This window comes from Balaenoptera musculus, chromosome 8 (genome assembly GCF_009873245.2).
Source record: "Balaenoptera musculus isolate JJ_BM4_2016_0621 chromosome 8, mBalMus1.pri.v3, whole genome shotgun sequence".
NCBI lineage: Eukaryota > Metazoa > Chordata > Mammalia > Artiodactyla > Balaenopteridae > Balaenoptera > Balaenoptera musculus.
The window spans coordinates 98,871,616-98,888,861 of NC_045792.1; the positions used below are offsets into that span (position 1 = coordinate 98,871,616).

The 17,246-nt window shown below is 44.3% G+C and overlaps 1 protein-coding gene across 2 annotated transcripts in view; it reads right to left on the minus strand.

The window, feature by feature from the left end:
* Window positions 1–2,823: 2,823 nt before the first annotated feature.
* The window catches only part of LOC118899295 (oxysterol binding protein), a 36,231-nt gene continuing 21,808 nt past the window's right edge, over window positions 2,824–17,246 (minus strand). Inside the window, exons 8-15 of one of the 2 annotated variants that reach the window (XR_005020924.1) lie at window positions 16,962–17,207; window positions 16,559–16,679; window positions 9,027–9,130; window positions 7,542–7,637; window positions 6,609–6,790; window positions 5,608–5,828; window positions 4,346–5,505; window positions 2,824–3,117 (exon numbers count right to left, since the gene is read on the minus strand). Coding sequence is in view for 1 of the 2 variants with exons in the window: in XM_036860777.1 (XP_036716672.1) it covers window positions 5,363–5,505; window positions 5,608–5,828; window positions 6,609–6,790; window positions 7,542–7,637; window positions 9,027–9,130; window positions 16,559–16,679; window positions 16,962–17,207 (1,113 nt within the window). In the remaining variant the exon portion in view is untranslated. Of the gene's footprint in view, window positions 3,118–3,182; window positions 5,506–5,607; window positions 5,829–6,608; window positions 6,791–7,541; window positions 7,638–9,026; window positions 9,131–16,558; window positions 16,680–16,961; window positions 17,208–17,246 lie in introns of those variants that run through there. The other variant, XM_036860777.1, reaches the window with a different exon arrangement.

Consider the following 17,246-nt stretch of genomic DNA (forward strand, 5'->3'; position numbering starts at 1 on the left):
TTAGCGTTTAAAAAATTTGAAACATATAGACATTGTCAAAATATGGAATTGGCTCAGACCTCTCAAACTCTGAGAAGCAAGCTGTGGTTTAATAATATCCCCTAATATGCTGATTTATCCCACCTCCTCCTCCCATTTCATAATTTTGTGACCCCTGCGTTTATTATATATATATATGTATATATATATAATTGCACTAGCCCTAACCCTAATTGAATCAGAATCTCTGCAGATGGGGCTCAGGATTATATATTTTTTAACTTGCAGGTGATTTTACTGTGCAGCCCCTCTCAGCATCTCATTCCTCACTTCTCACAAAAATGTAGCCATTACATTTGGACCCATGTTTTAAATCGCTTCCTCAACCTCTCCTCAGGCTCCTCCAACTCAGAATGCCCCAAAATGAACCCATCTTTCCCTCTAGACTTGTTTAGCTTGCTACCACCTTCCTTCTAAGTTTCCTGAGCCAGAAAAATACAAGTTCCTCCCTCCCTCCCTCCCTCTGCTCTCCACAAATGATCATACTCAACTGCTGTTCATTCCAGGCAATACTGGAATCCCTGCACTTCTCTTCATTCTCACAACTTCTCCAGTCTCTTAATTGATCTGACTACCTGCCAATCATTTTCCACACTGGAACCCGTCACCCTGCTTACAAATCTTTCACTGGCTCCCTTGCTGAAAACGAAAACCAAGGTTTCTTTATGTGGTATATAAAGACTTCCGTGACTTGGGCCTTACCTCTCTCCATCACTGTATCAGTGCCCTCTCCTTGACCTTAAACTACAGCCATTCATGCAGCCATCCAAACGCAGGATGCTTTCCTCGACTTTGCTCTCCATCTTTATCCATGCAGCATCTTATACGTTGCCCTTCCCCTAACCCCTATTAAACCTGCAACTCTCAACTCAGATACATTCTCCTAGTTGTATTGAATAGAAGGCTTCCCTGACATGTCTTTATCCCCTCCCTCCCACTCCCTATAGGCTTGTTGCCCCTCTACAGTGCTTTCATGCCATTTATCAAACTAGATTGTAATTGCCCGTTTATCTGAGCTCTTTCTTCCCATTTGTATCTCTAATGTTATGTTATGTAACAAGCTGGAAGTCAATGTTGAATGAATGAATGAACGAATGGAGACATTCCTAGCCATACCTATCTCAGGGCCAACTGGTTTACTAACTTCTTAAATCACCTGGTCAAACTCAGGTGTGACCTCTGCAAGGCTATTTATAGAAGATTCTGAGCTCTTTAGTTCTTGCCTTTAAAGATGCCTCATCTGACCAGCTTGCTTCCTTCCCCTGGGGCATCATTGTGAACCCCAAAAGGAGCACTCTACTTGAAAAGACAGTAGGGAGGAAAGACTGAGGAGAACATAACCACAGATAATTTTATGAGCTTCAGAAGGGAAAGCCAGGGAAGGCTTGAGGGATGCGTCCCACAGGGCAGGGCACAGTACTGGGCAAAAGCTTTATAAACTTTTAGAAGCAAGCTCTAAATTTTGATAATCTTAGGGTTTCACAAGGTATATACCTTATAGTGAATAAATTCTAAAGATTTTTCTACACTTCCTTTTAGGACTATACTATAGGTTGATTTTCACTTATCTTGCAGAAAGTAGAGCAGACCCTTGAAATTTATAGGTTTAACATTTTTGTGGGAGTTCAGAGGTCCCTGACAGGTGTAATTTTGAATCATGAGTAAGCTACACTCCTCGGGATCCACATCCCAACCCATCATGTCACAGTAGCCCATTAAAGGACTGAAGGAGGGATTATTCAAATGTTTCACGTACATTGACTGCCCCTATTGGAGGAAATTACATACCATACGGTATTCAAGATCGCAGGATGCAGCTCTCACCAAGTGTCAAGGGTCGACTACCACGGTTTTTAGCGTGCCAGAAAAAAAACGTTGCCGATACTTAACATCAAGGCTAAGTGGCCTTCCCAAGAACCAGGCTAGAAAAGACAATCGCTGACAACATAGCTGATTTTGTGGGCACGAGAGCCTTGAGAAATCAAGGAGCCAGAAGGCTGAACTTCAAGAATGCTCCTTCCGGGACATCCCTGGCGGTCCAGTGGTTAAGACTTCATGCTTCCAATGCAGGGGGCGTGGTGGGTTCAATCCCTGGTCGGGGAACTAAGATTCCGCATGCTGCATGGCATGGCCAAAAAGAATGCTCCAATGCCCCTTCCTTCACGTGGGACTCCCAAAATGGTATTATCCACATTAAGAAGCTTCTGGAAACAGAGATATGCATTTCTGCACGATGTATAATCCAGGAGGAAATGACTTAACTACCAGCCGCCTTCCAACCCAGTTTCTCACAGAGAACAAGTTTGTAAAGGTCACAAACTCTGGGGTTAAACCAACCCAGCTTTGAATTCCAGTACTGTGACTAACCAATCAGCTATGTGACCTTGAGTAGATTTATTCAGTTTATTTTTTGAGCCTTTCCTCATATTCAACATGACAATTGTAACATATACTTCTTGAAAGTGTTTAAGTGGAAGCCTGGCAAAGTTGAGAGCTCCAGTCTCAGCACTCTGGGCGCAGAAGCAGATGCTCAGTGAGGTGCAGCGCCCCCTCCGGGCAGGAATTGGCGCTCACCCTCATCGGAGGCCACTCTATGCCCCTTCGTTCACTTTGCCCACCTTCTCCCCTCCCTGAACTGTGCAGAGAAAAACAAGCATTTTCACTGTCCTTTACTTCTCTCCAAGGTCTTCAAATCAATACTCAATTGCTTATGTTTCAAGATATAGAATTTGAATCCTTACACAGAACAGCTAAGATCCTGAAAATCTAAATGGGCAAGAGAAATTAAATTCAAGAAAACTTTTATTTTTTGAGGTGAAACAGGCCCAGTATCAAAAACACTAGAAACCGTTCCCCTATGGCAAGGTGGGACCCTGACAGTGACATGGCACTGAAGCATCAGGGGCTGTTAAAACTACTCATGTGGTCATTAGGTCCTCCGGAATGTTGTTGAATAGTCGAAACATCTGGAAATCCGCGCCCAGTTTTTCTTTCCATCTCCCATGACGATCAAGTTCCCAGACTGCCAAGAACAAATCACCGAGGGGCCACTTCTCCACCTCTTCCCACTGTCTCCTCCTTAAGTAGAAGTGAATCAGACAAACAATATGACTTTTTAAAAATTATTTAATTTAGTAGTTTTCTTGGAAAAAAAACAATAAGGCAAAAAAACCGAAAATATATATAGTTTTGTTTTGTTTTCATGTGACTTTATTTCACCTGAAGGACTCGAAGCCTCTTCCATTAGCAGGAACCTCACTGGGGATCAGGCTGGAAATGTAGTGCAGATGGTGGCGGAAGAACAGGGAGGGGGGGGGGCAGGAGACAGAGCAGGGAAGTTCCGTCTGTTTGGGGAGTTCCCGCTGTCTAAAGCTCCGCCCCCCACCCCAGTTACATCAACGCTTTTATGGGCCTCCTTGAAAGAAGCAGCCCTGGAATAATCCCTTGCTTATGCTGGGAATCGAGTTCGTAGGAGGAAATTCCCCAGGAGTTGTCCCTCTCTCAAGTTCATCACAGCTAGGAAGGGAGGGATGGTGGGGAAGGAATAAGAGTACTATTTACCCAGTATAAATCCAATTTCCCCGCAGGGATGGCTTCCTCTGGAATGATTCTCCCCCCCTAGCACCCACACTGGCTGAGGCTCGGCAGTTTAGGAACAGGAACAAAAAACACTAACAAAAAGCATACAAGGAAGGCACCTCGATTTGTGATCCTCAACCAAGGGTGGGTGGCACAGGGGTTAGATTTCTGAACAAGACAACTTAAACAAATACAGAACAAAAAAATGAAGGAAACCAGGGCCCAGCAGGAGCAGTTCTCTTACCCACCCCACGGGACGGCGCTTTTAGCTCCGATTCCTAGGAAGAAGGCTCTTTTGGGGATCAGCTCTGTGTGCTGAGATTTGGACAGAGGCAGGCTGAAACTGGAAATTACCCTCCTGACTTTCTACCCATACTCTTCCTAGTAAGAGAAGGAAAAAAGGTAGGAAAGAGGTTATGGATTTCATTTTCAAGAGTCAGGTAATTAGAAGAGCAGAGTCTAGACAGCAGTGGGCACCTCATGATACAAACCATGGACAAAGTCCCTGCTCAGCAACCGCTGGGTGGGATCCTGCTCAGGTTTGGAATCTGTCTGCCCCTGAAAGAGGGAAAGCAGAGGGGGCTCCGATCCACATCAGTGTGTCCAAGAGAGAGTCCCAGGGAGACAAGTGATATCAAAAATCAAGATTCTTAATGGGAAGAAGGAAAATCAAACCAAAGAAAAATTAGATTTTTCTCTACATATATATAATATACAGATACTTAACGCATTATTCCAGAGGTGGCTCCAGTCCTTGGGGCTTGAGAGATGGTGAAAACTTATTCCAGATAAACTCCTTCTCTCAGATTCTGAAGTATATCAGAATGGGACAGGTAATGCTTTGCTCCACAGGGCACAAACCCGCATCAGTATTGTGCGGAGGGAGAAGAGAGGAAAGGCAATGAAGGATGGGGGTGAGGAGGAACGGGGAAAGCGAAAGTGGCCAGCAGTCTTCTTCCATCCTGCCTGGTGTTCTCAGAAGTTCTCCGCCTGAGCAAGTCCGTAAAACCCCTTTGTGAGGATAACGCAACCCTCCTACCGACCACCCAAGTGGCCCTGGTTGCTGTCAAAGAAGATGGAGAACAGCAGCAGGGTGTTTTACGCGAGTGAAGATCGAAACTTCCAAGAATTTAACTCTGAACGTCCCAGCCTTGCAGAACAGTCCCTCTCCCAAGTGTTCCAGTGCCACGGTGTTCTCTGCACGGACACCCCGTTACATTGACCCCATTTGTGAACACTTCATAACGTCACGCCTGAGCTCCACCGCGAGCATTCACAATGCCTCTGTTGGTAAGTCTTACGTGTTTCTTTTTAAAGGGAAGCTCTAGAATCAGCTCTTGCTCTGAACAGCACCGGAACGCCCCCGCACCATCCTCTTCCGCAGGTCTTGGCTGGGCAGGCTCTGTCAGGGGCGGGTGAGGGACAGCATCTCAAACCAGGGCAGAGGGAGAGGGAAGAGTCAGGAGCACGAGACTCTGCGGAGGTGGGGCGACACTAACACTCGGCCACGACGCCTCTCCCTCACACACACAGTATCTAGAATGTCGATTTCAGTTTCAATCAGCTAAGGCAACCAGCCAATCACCACCAACGGTGTCTGCTTCTGGTGATTGATTCGGAAAAAATGATTGGTTAAGACAGACAAACTTGAGGAAAGCTCTCCGTAAGAGAGTCACAACTGCCAGCTTTCCTGCGCATCCTGTCCTCTTCTCCTTGCGATCCTCCTCCTTTCGTCACGGCCGGTTCAGAAAATGTCCGGGCACGAGCTCCAGTCCTGTTTCTCTTTACACTCCCAGTATCCTCCCCTATATATATGGGTTAACTCCTTGGTAACGGGGTCCTTCTTCCGCTCGAACCACAGTGCCTTGTAGGGATCGTAGGGCGTGCCTAAAAGGGAAAGAGGGTAAAGAAAAACAGAATTAGAGCCAAAAACACATGGGCATTTGCCACGCATCGGGATTGGGAAACAGAGTAGAAGGCGTCCACTACCATCCTCCGTGGCTTTCATAGCTTCGGCTTCTCTCTTCTTTCTGGAAAGTCTCTGTTTTTCCTCCAGGCGCTGCTTCTCAGCATTTGCTTCATCCCAGCGCCCATTCTCCATCAGTCTCTGGTCAGGCCGTAATCGGCTGTCTGTGGGGGCCGTGCCAGCTTCCCAGGCGTTGAGAGTTAGAGCCAGCTCTGAGAAGTAGTACATGTTTTCTGCATTCTTCCTAAAAGTAAAGGGTGAGAAAGAGGAAGGGTAATGCCAGAGCTGAGACCCTTGTTAGTTACAGAGCACCAACTAAGTTCACTCCAAGGGCTACATCACCCAGGCTGCTCTACAGATGGAAAGACTCTAGGACCACATCAGGTTCACCTAATTAAGAGACCCGACTGGACCATTCCCCATCGCCTCCCCAGGATCATTCAGTTGGATAGTTTTCTGGGCTTGTGCTATGCTCAGGTGAAATTAGGAAGGATGAAACATTCTACTAAATAAAACTTCTTTCTTCCTGTTTCCTTTGCTTTCTTTTTAACCTCTTTCTGGGATAATCTTGGCTATTACTGAGGACTGAACATATTAAATAATGAGAGGAGACAAATGGCCTCCATCTTAATTTATTTCCAAAGTCCTGCACATTATCTCAGGGACCTTTACACTGCTGCTAGGCCTTTGGGCCACAGGTGATAGGCATCTTTCTCCTCTAGCCACTTCTGAATAGTTTTACTCTAAATTATAGAAAAACATCCTTCTGAATCACAATCCAAGGGACCTTTAGGAAACACCAAATATTTTTGGCAGACGTGGTTTGCGTAGTTTGAACTCTCCTGGGACAAGGCACGCTACAACCCAACCACACGGGGACAGCCTTCCGGTCATCTCTCCAGGTTCCGATTTCCCGCGCTCAGTCCCTCACAGAATTAAGTGGGAAGGAAGGCAGACATGCCACAACACTGCTCCAAGGCTGAGGTCACAGCAGGACCCGGGCGGGACCCACACTGATACTCACGGTAAAGGATTCCGCTTCCACAGCATGACCCTGCTTTCCTCTGCTTCGTGGCCTCGCTGCCGAGCGTCACCCCCATTTTCCCCGATGACTGGCTGTACTTTGAAACACTCCATTTTCTCATCCCACGTGCCCAGAAGGGCAAAGTGAACTTTTCCTGATGGATCTGTCACTTCCCCTGTCACCTACAAGGAGGGAAAGCAGGGCTCTGGAGTACGGCATTCGCTGTGTTAGCTTACCTGACTACTCTGGAAACCAAAGTCCCAGGGTAAATACTGGTTAAATCCTGTTATGACAAACTCCATGGAGCCATTCAAATTATTTTGTTATGTTTTCTTGAGCTGCTTAAAATAACTGAGTCATGAGTTGGAGGTTTCATTACCATTTTGTTGTATAGGTTTTTGTTGTAATGATATACATAGGAAAAGGATCTGACTGTACTCAGAATTATGTTATATTCTTCTCTCCAGAAATCAGAGAGAGCCACAAACAAATTTCTTCACTCTCCCATCAAAACTCACGGCACAATTCCACTGCGGTGGTACCAGAACTCTCACTCAGACTTCACAGGGGTCAAAGTACCCATGCCTTCTTCCGGTAACCCTTTCCTTCGTCCTTCCTCAGTGTTTCCCATTTTCAAATCTCACTGCTCTTTTTCTGGCCAAGCCTGCGCAGCTTGCAGAATCTTAGTTCCCCGACCAGGGATCGAACCCGGGCCCACGGCAGTGAAAGCACCCTAACGACTGGACCGCCAGGAAATGCCAATCCCTCATTGCTCTTGACTTTTACTCTCTAACTTGTTGTCTTTTGCTTTCTCCTTTACCTCTCCTTTTTTTTGAACACACACAATCCATCCATCTACACCAGCTCCAAAGGAGCAGACTTTCTATGGGATACACACTAAGTGAAAAACAATTTAATTTCAACTTCTCTTACCTTTCTTGCTACATCCCGAGAGAAGTAGCTGTAAGGAACAAATTTAAGATTGCACTTGTCTCCTGTCTTGTGATTCACAATATCAATTTCACCAGACTATAAAAAGAAAAGAATCATGGATTGGTTTTATTAAGACTGGATGACTTGAATATATGCTAAGCCCCATGCCTCATAATTCCTTTCAATCTTACATTCTAGCTTTCCCGTGCTTAAGATTCAGGTCTTAGCCAACCCTGAGATGCTGTGGAATCCCTTTGTAATCCTGGTATTCCAGGTTGGAATCAAGGCCAAATGACCTTTTTTTAAAAAAACTGTGTGTCACATGTTCAGTGGCATAATTCGACCTTCAGCACACACATTGATATTCACACAATAATTTACCTTCCCAAACCAATCCTCCACTCGTACCCTTCATGAACTCTGTGCTTAAAGTATTCTACTCACGGTTTCAGGCCTACATATGGTGGGCCTTTCTACACTTTATTCATTGCATTTTCTCCTCCTTTCTATCTTGTAAATCCCAAAAAGCTGTTTAAGACTCAGCTTCATTCCCACATCTACCGTGAAGGCTTTCCTGACTGCTCAGACAGTATTCCCTCTCTTTTCTGAATTTGCTGCAACCACTGTCTTAAGAGCAAATTGACAATGAATTAGATAGTTTGTTTGTTTGTTTATTTATTTATGGCTGCGTTGGGTCTTCGTTGCTAAGTGTGGGCTTTCTCTAGTTGCGGCGAGCGGGGGCTACTCTTCGTTGTGGTATGCGGGCTTCTCATTGCAGTGGCATCTCTTGTTGCAGAGCACGGGCTCTAGGCACGCGGGCTTCAGTAATTGTGGCACACAGGGTCCGTAGTTGTGGCTCGAGGGCTCTAGAGCGCAGGCTCAGTAGTTATGGCGCACGGGGTTAGCTAATCTGCGGCATGTGGGATCTTCCTGGACCAGGGCTCGAACCCGTGTCCCCTGCATCAGCAGGTGGATTCTTAACCACTGTGCCACCAGGGAAGCCCCTAGATAGTATTTTAGTACAGCTCTTACACTAGTCTATTTTGTCAAATACTTTTCATCCTACAAATATCTGTCATATATCTCCAATGATAAAATAACTCTTGGCAGGACAATGCCTCATATGACTTTGTATTCCCAAGACCTAGCACTCAGCCTGGCAACAAATGTTTGATGAATAATGAAAGGATGAAGGATGGGAGCCATGTTTATTATTTTCTTGTATTCTTCATAGTACCTAACACAGCCCTAGTAGAGTAGTCACTGAATGAATGTTGTAACTTGGTCATTTATAGGTAATAGTTTGTGGTATAGAAACTCGGGGAGTTTGGGGGTGGGATTACTGCCTGAGAGAAATTCCTTAGGCAAAACTGATAAACCAGTAACAGCAGTCTGGGGCCAGTTCACATGTCCTAAATACTACAAAGATGGACGTAGGGAGGTATTCTTCTGAACTTCAGAAGCATGCTGAGTCCCTTTACTCACCTGATCGATCCACAATTTGCCCACGATAATGTTGTGCACTGTCGTGGTAACTTTTTTCCAAGTGTAGTGGTGCCCAGTTGCGTGGAAGATACAGTGGATGCTACCTAGAGGCACAGAGTGGTACACAAATTAAGCCAAATATTAGAAAAACAGCACCATGCAGGCTAGAAACAATGATGGATTGATTTTACTTTATCAATATTTCTTACTTTTAAAAAGAAAACAGTAAGTCAGAAAGGACTTATAACCTTTATACATGTTGGAAGCACTGATTGAATTTTTCACGTGATTTTTAAATTTATGAATAAAATATAACTAATGAGGACAAACACTGACAGCTGATACAGCTTAGCTGGGAAGTAATATTCTGCAAATGTAGAAATAAAAATGAAAGCAAAAACCCCAATCTTTTCACTAACTGCACCTGCCATACTAGCTGCAAAATTTACAGGAACAGGTCACATCTGCCCCAACATGAAAAAATAAAGCGGCATTATGGAAAAGAGCACACACTGGTAGTCAGTACTGGGGACAAGCCCTATTGTGAGTAACTAGCTGTGTGACTTTAAGCAAATCACTTGTCTACCTACGGGCCTTAATAGTAAAAAAAAAAAAAAAAAAAAATTAGGGAGTAGTGGATAGAGCAGGGGCACTGGCTCCACCACTCATCAGACGTGTGAGCATGTGCTGTATAATAAAGAACTTGTCTGGTCTTTGTCCAACCTCTAAACCCTTGCAATTTCTCAAGCGACAGTAGTGTCTTTGTTACTCATGAGGGCCCTGGTGACATATGCCAAGGAGGTGCCTCAGGTGGGCCCCTAGACAGCTTATGCCAACAAGATGACTTAGGACGAGGGTGGGCCAGAAAGACCAACCATGTCATGAGAGAGCAGCGGCTGCGGGTCACCTGATATGGGCTAGACCTGGCCTCCTGACCTCCCGGGAGTGATATTTCCTTCCTTCCAGGGAGGGAAGGAGGCCGGGATATTGAGTTCAGTCACGTGGCCAAGGGTTTGATCAACTGTGCCCACACGATGAAACCCCAATAAAATCTCTGGACAAGGAAGCCTGGTGGAGCTTCTAGGATGTTAAACACATCAATGTGCCAGGAAGGTGCTGGGCCCTGATTTCATGGGGAGAGGGCATGGAAACTCATGTCCAGGATCCTCCCACACTCTCTGCTATGTGTCTCTCCATGGGGCTGGTCCTGATTTGTGCCCTTGATAGCACTCAGTACGTAAGGTCTTCTCCTGTTCCTATAATCTCAAATGAATACCAAACCAAAATCAGTGGCTTCAACAGAGGTGAGTGGAGATTCAAAATAATCAAAAAATTTCAGAAGGTATATACATTAAATAACACAGTTAATTCCAGTAACGGTATAACTCTAAGCTCCCTCTGTAACCACTAAAGAAAAGAACACTGAACGTGGCTGAGGCGTGTCTTTCTTGTACAAAAGGTTAAAGTAGCCCCGGTGGCTGCAGCAGCAGTCACGCTGATGAGGATAACAATGGTGACAATGACCCTGACAGCAGCAATGGCAGCTCTGCTGAGACCACCTGCTGTGTACCAGACACTGTGCTAGGCTCTCCTCACTCATTTACTCTTCACAGCCATCTTCAGAAACATTTGCTCTGCCTAATTATGGCCTAAGTCGCTTGTCCTTCACCACTGCAGTCTAAGCCACCAGCAGCTCTTGCCCGAACCTCTTTTCGGCCTCCCAGCTTCCACTCTGGCCCCCTTCAAGTCTCTAGTCAAAATGATCTGTTTAAAACATGCCATATCAACTTTCCACACCATAAAATCTCTCCATTACTCCCCACTGTAGTTAGAATAAAACTCAACTCCTTTCCACGGTGTACAAGACGCTATAAGATCAGGCCCCCGCCTACCCTCTGGTCTCATCCACTGCGTCCCCCTCCTCACTCTGAAGCAGCTGCTGTGGCCTTGCTGTTTCTCATGCGTGCTATGCTTGCTCCATCCCCAGGGCCCTTATCTTTGGGGTTCTCTGTGCCAGTCATCTTTTGGTTTTGTTTCTTTTTGTTCTCAGGTCTCTGCTCAAATGTAACCTTTTCAGAGAAGTTCCTGACTCCGCTACAAGGGAACACACAACACTCTCCTTCCTCCACCATTAACCCCATCTCCGCTTGCTCTATTTTCTTCACTGAACCACCACTATATGAAATCAAAGTACTTGTTTTATTTACTTTTGTGTCTACTTAAGAATGCAAGCTAAATGAGGGCAAAGTAGCTCTTGTTCACCATTATGTACCCAACTAGACTAGTTACCAGCATATAGTGGGCACTCAAATATTTGTTGATACCTTAGCTGCAGGCTACATTTGTATCCTACTGCTGCTGAAACCAGCTATGACAAACTTTGTGGCTTAAAATAACACAACTTGGGACTTCCCTGGTGGCGCAGTGGTTAAGAATCCGCCTGCAATGCAGGGGACACGGGTTCAAGCCCTGGTCCAGGAAGATCCCACACGTCATGAAGCAACTAAGGCCGTGCGCCACAACTACTGAGCCTGCGCTCTAGAGCCCGCGAGCCACAAATACTGAGCCCGCGTGCCACAACTACTGAGCCCGCGTGCCACAAGTACTGAACCCCGTGTGCCTAGAGCCCGTGCTCCACAGCAAGAGAAGCCACAGCAATGAGAAGCCCTCGCACTGCAACGAAGAGTAGCCCCCGCTCGCAGCAATGAGGACCCAATGCAGCCCAAAACAAACAAATAATAAATAAATTTTAAAAAAATAACACAACTTACTCTCTTACAGTTCTAGAAGTCAGAAGTCTAAAATCAAGGTGTCAGCAGGTGTGTGTTCCTTCTGAAGGCTCAAGGGGAGAATCCATTTTCTTGCTTTTTCCAGCTACTACAAGCCACCTGCATTCTTTGGTTTGTGGATCCTTCCTAGCATCACTCAAACCTCTTGCTTCTGTTATCACTGACTCTGAACCTCCGGCCTCCCTCTTATAAATACCCTTGTTGATTACATTAGGCCCATAGAATAATCCAGGATTATGTCCCCATTTCCAGATCCTTCACCACACGTCCAAAGTTCCTTTCACTGTGTAAAGTGATAAATTCATAGGTTCCAGAGATTAGGATGTGGATATATTTGGGGGCAGGGGGGCATTATTCAACCTACCACATCCTCATTTTACCAAATGAAGACGCTGAGCTTAGAGAGGTCAAATAATTTTCCCAAGGTCCCAGAGCTAGTGACAGCTAGAGCTGAAGTTCAAAATAAGAGCAGAACACGTGTACAGTCCAATACCACAACCCTATATCCCACCCTGATGATGTACCTGCTGTTCTGCAGAGTGGCCCTTCCAGTTCACTGGGATAGTGGAAAAATAAAGAACACCCTATGACTACCTTCGTTTATATATTATTTGTGTGTTGAAAACTTGGCAATAAGTCAAAGATCCAAAAACTGAGCCATTTAAAATGTATAAAGGGGAAGACAGCCACTTGCAGAATGGTAGAGTAAGAACTTCCATGTATCAGCTCCCCAGTAAGATCAACATGAACACACTAACAAAAGTGATCAGAATCAACTTTTTCATAACTCTGGAAATTAACCAAAGGCTTACAATACTCCAAGAAACATTTATTCAAGAAAAATGGCTCAATCTCAGTAAGCAAAATGAGCTTTGTGGCATTTTAACCTGCCCCATTCCTATCCTTCTCTCCCCAGCTCAGCAGTAGCCTTGAAAACTGGCAGCCTCACAGTCATGGTAGCCGTGAACACCAGCAAGCAGTCTAGCAAACACTGCAGGGAGTAGAACAGTGTGAAGCTCCCAAAGCCCAGCTCCAAAGTACTGTCATTGTCTGACCTATCTGGTGGCTCCCTGTAAACTCCCACTGGCTGGGCTTATCTTCATTTGATCTGATTCAGCACCCGCTCACCTCAGCCTTTTTCCTGGGGCAATTATCAAAACAATCCGTGGCAATTATTTAACACAACAGCTGCCAGAGGTGGTGATAACAGTTGGAGCACTTGAAGAAATAATGGCCCAAAATTCCCCAGATTTGACGAAAAACACTAATCTCCACTTCCAAGAAGTCCAATGAATGCCAAGTAGGATCAACTCAAAGAGCACCACACTGAAACTGATCATAAGCACACTAGAAAGACAAAGACAAAGAGAGAATCCTGAAAGCAGTAAGAGAGAAGTGATGCATCATACACAAGCGATCCTCAGAAACCATGAAGGCCAGAAGGCCGTCGGATGACATATTCAAAATGCTGAAAGAAAAAGACCATCAAACCCAGAATTCTATGTCCAGCAAAATTATCCTTCATAAACAAGGAGAACGAAGACATTCCCAGAAGAACAAAAACTGAAAGAATTCCTAGCTTGCAGATCTGCTCTTCAAGAAATGCTAAAGGAAGTCTTTCAGGCTGAAATGAAAGGACACTAGGCAGTAACTTAAATCTACCTTAAGAAATTACGAGACCAGTAAAGGTAACAGCAATTAAACTATATAAAAGACAGCATAGGGCTTCCCTGGTGGCGCAGTGGTTGAGAATCTGCCTGCTAATGCAGGGGACACGGGTTCGAGCCCTGGTCTGGGAAGATCCCACATGCCACGGAGCAGCTGGGCCCGTGAGCCACAACTACTGAGCCTGCGCATCTGGAGCCTGTGCCCCGCAACGGGAGGGGCCGCGATAGTGAAAAGGCCCGCGCACCGCGATGAAGAGCGGTCCCCGCACCGCGATGAAGAGTGGCCCCCGCTTGCCGCAACTGGAGAAAGCCCTCGCACGAACCGAGGACCCAACACAGCCAAAAATAAATAAATTAATTAATTAATAATAAAAAAAAAAAAGACAGCATAAGTGTATTTTTTGCTTATAACTTTTTTCTCCTATATGATGTATAAGACAACTACATAAAGCAACAGTTATAAAACAATGTTGATGGACTTATAATGTAGAAAAATAGTTTGTATGAAAATAAAAGCACAAAGGAGGGAAAAGGTAATAGATCCATATAAGTGCAAAGTTTTTATATCCTGTTGAAATTCAGCTGGTATTAATCTGAACTAGATTATTAGAAGGTGTTAATTTTAATACCCAGGATAACCACCACAAAAATACCTTTAAAAATATAGTAAAAGAAATAACAAGGGAATTAAAATGGTAAACTAGAAAAATATCTATTTAACACAAAAGAAGGAACAACGGAGGAGTAGAGGAGGAACAAAAAGGACATAAGATGTACAGAAACAAAATACCAAAATGGCAGATGTAAATCCTAACTGATCAGTAATTATAATAAATATAAATGGATTAATTACTCTAATCAAAAAGTAGAAATTGGAAAAACGGATAAAATATATAAGGAGGACTTTCTGACTGAAGTGCTGCTGGGGCAAATTCAAGGTGCATGGAGCCCAGCAGTGTCACTGATACAGAGATCAACAGGCTGAGTGGTTGTTTCATTCATAATATCAAATTGTGATTCTTCTTGGGTTCGAGAACTCCAAACTATAAAATAATCCTCTATTTAAATGTATCTCTTTAAACTTGAAGCTACCACCCAATTCCAAAATGCGTGGATGAGCAAACTCAGATTTATCCTCTACTGCAGTCTTCATAATTTTGCAAACTTCAATTATATTTCCTAGAAGCATTCTTTTTTCCAGATTGCAAGAATTCTAACCTTTTCAGTCTATTTTACTGGAAGACTCAGACTCCCTTCCACCACCTCAAAAAACCATCCATCTGCCTACTCACTCACACCCCTGTCCATTTGTCTTTCTTCAATGACATCTCTTGGCTTAACAATTTACCCTCTGAGAATTGAACACCACTGGAAATGGATCGAACCCACGTCCCCTGCATTAGCAGGCGGATTCTTAACCACTGCACCACCTGGAAAGTCCCACTATGTCAATTCTTGTTCAATCTCCCTACAAAGGCTGGGATCTTTGTTTTGTTCACTTACATTTCCTGAACACCTTAGAACCATACCTAGTACGTGGTAAATATACTCAGTATCTAATAGATGGGGTGACTTAAGATAATACATCCTGATGAATCTTTAAACAACCAAAGGAATGAAATCTTATCCAAGATTTTTTTAACTCTAAAAAATTAGATCTACCACTTATATCATGTTCCTATAGTTATTTACCCCTCAAAGAATTCTAGATTAGTCAAATTACAGAGAAAATGTACAGCACATCACTGGTAATTTAGGTTTACTGCCATTTTTAAAATGTATATAACCTTCCTTAGAATTAAATACATATAACCAATCCCTTTAGCAACCCTCAGGGGGCCTCTGAAACTCTTCTCCATGGATGAAAGTTATACTGCAATATGACCACTGACACCCTAGTTCTGCAGATTAAGTGTGAACATCTCAGGTGTTTACTACTCTTAACCTAACACACTTCGGAAACCATCAGCTTCAAAGACAGTTAAGCAATTAGAACCTTTTCAAAGGTTCTCAGTAAAGATCAAGACCAAAATCACTTAGTCTCCTTTTCATCTAAGGGCCTCTTGCATATTAACCATGAAACACCAGAGTTAACATTTCAGTTTCTTGTCTTTTAATATGTTACAAACATCCCTGGATTTTTTTCTGGCTAATTTCTAGTTTGCACTGTACCTGCTACATTGTGTGTTTCTGAGAGAAAGGGGGATTTATTAAAGCAGAAGACTGTACTGCAATAACCCAGCACTGCAGCTCTGCCACATGAAAGACTAGAACCAGGAAATGGAAAGCCATTGAGAGCTCAGGCAGTTACTATCAGCTCTGTCTCTAGGGAGCTACTTGCTTTCTCTCTACCTGCTTTGTGTTTCTTTTTCTGCAGACCAACATTCACTCTTCAGTACACACATGGCCAAATGTGGCTGGCTCTAGTTCAAAAGAACGTCAAGAATCTACTACCCTTTCTGAATAATCTCATTTCCCCTAAAGTACAGACACACAAACACTGCATGCTAGGATTCCTATTCCCAGGTCTGATCTTTTTGATCTTGGTGCAAAATTAACTTGTAATCCAATAAGATCTTTTAAAATAAAGTTTCATTTTACCTGGAGTTCAGCTGTTACATAAATGATACCTAACCCCTCCGGTGGAGGAAGAGAGAGGGGAGAAAGGAGAGGAGGAGGAGGAGGGGCTACCCAGGAAACCTAACCTTGCAGTCACAAGAGTTCTGATCTATAGAGAGAACCTGATTGCTAGGGTAATGGGGTAAACAACACCAACTAAAAGATAGAATTTTTAAAATGCATGCTAAAATGTGTATTCTAAAATAGTACTTAAAGATGCATTAAATATAGCTAAGAAGACAAAGAACTTATGACCGGATGGGTCCTTCAAGAGTCTCACACCCCCTCACCCACCCAGCAGCTGAGAAGTTAAATGACCTGCACAAAGCTAGCTCATAAGTTTCAGCGCCTGAATCAGACCTCCAGGTTCCTGACTACTGAACCAGTAACCTCCTCCATCCTGCCAGAAAAGCTTTCCTTTCTGGAGCACAAATTCTTACAAAGATGGTGGCCTTACCAAGGGGCATAATGGAGAGGTATTTGCCTCGAAACTTGCTGGTGATTTTGATTTCCTGACGCAATGTCCAGCCATTTCTGGACTCAGCGTGGTGTGCAGCCGCAGGGGGATGATGACTCACCTTGAAGAAATCAGTGGTTCAAGTTAGACGGAAGAAAGGAGAAAAAAAAGATACTGCCTGTTCACTGGCGATAAACACCCCAAATTCACACTTGACATGTCTACACCCATAGCAGTAGATGAATACCAGGGCCTCCAGTGTTGAAGTCCTGAAGGAAAAGAAGGCAGTTTGGGATGACGGGGTCTGGAATTTCTGCAAACGTGAACACCCAGGGGTAGCAACCAAAAAAAATCATCCCTTCCTTCAAAAAGGCAACGTGTCACAGTCCTGAGGCTCCTTTACCTGCTCACAGAGGGATCGGTAGCCATTCTCCTCTAATCGGTCTAGCTCAAAGGTCTCCCCAAGGAGTGGGTTGAATGGCTTGCTGGTACGGAAGACAGTAGTGGAGTAGGAGGACACGGTGAAAGCTGCAACATAACAGAGCTGTTCTAGAGAGTTCTCACACTTTGCAGCTCGGTCTAACAGCTCATGGTATTCCAGATCTTCAGTAAGGCGCTGAAGCATGGATAAGGGCTCATTAAAGTTTACCTGTCAGGAAAAGAGCAGATATAAAAACTTTGTCCACAC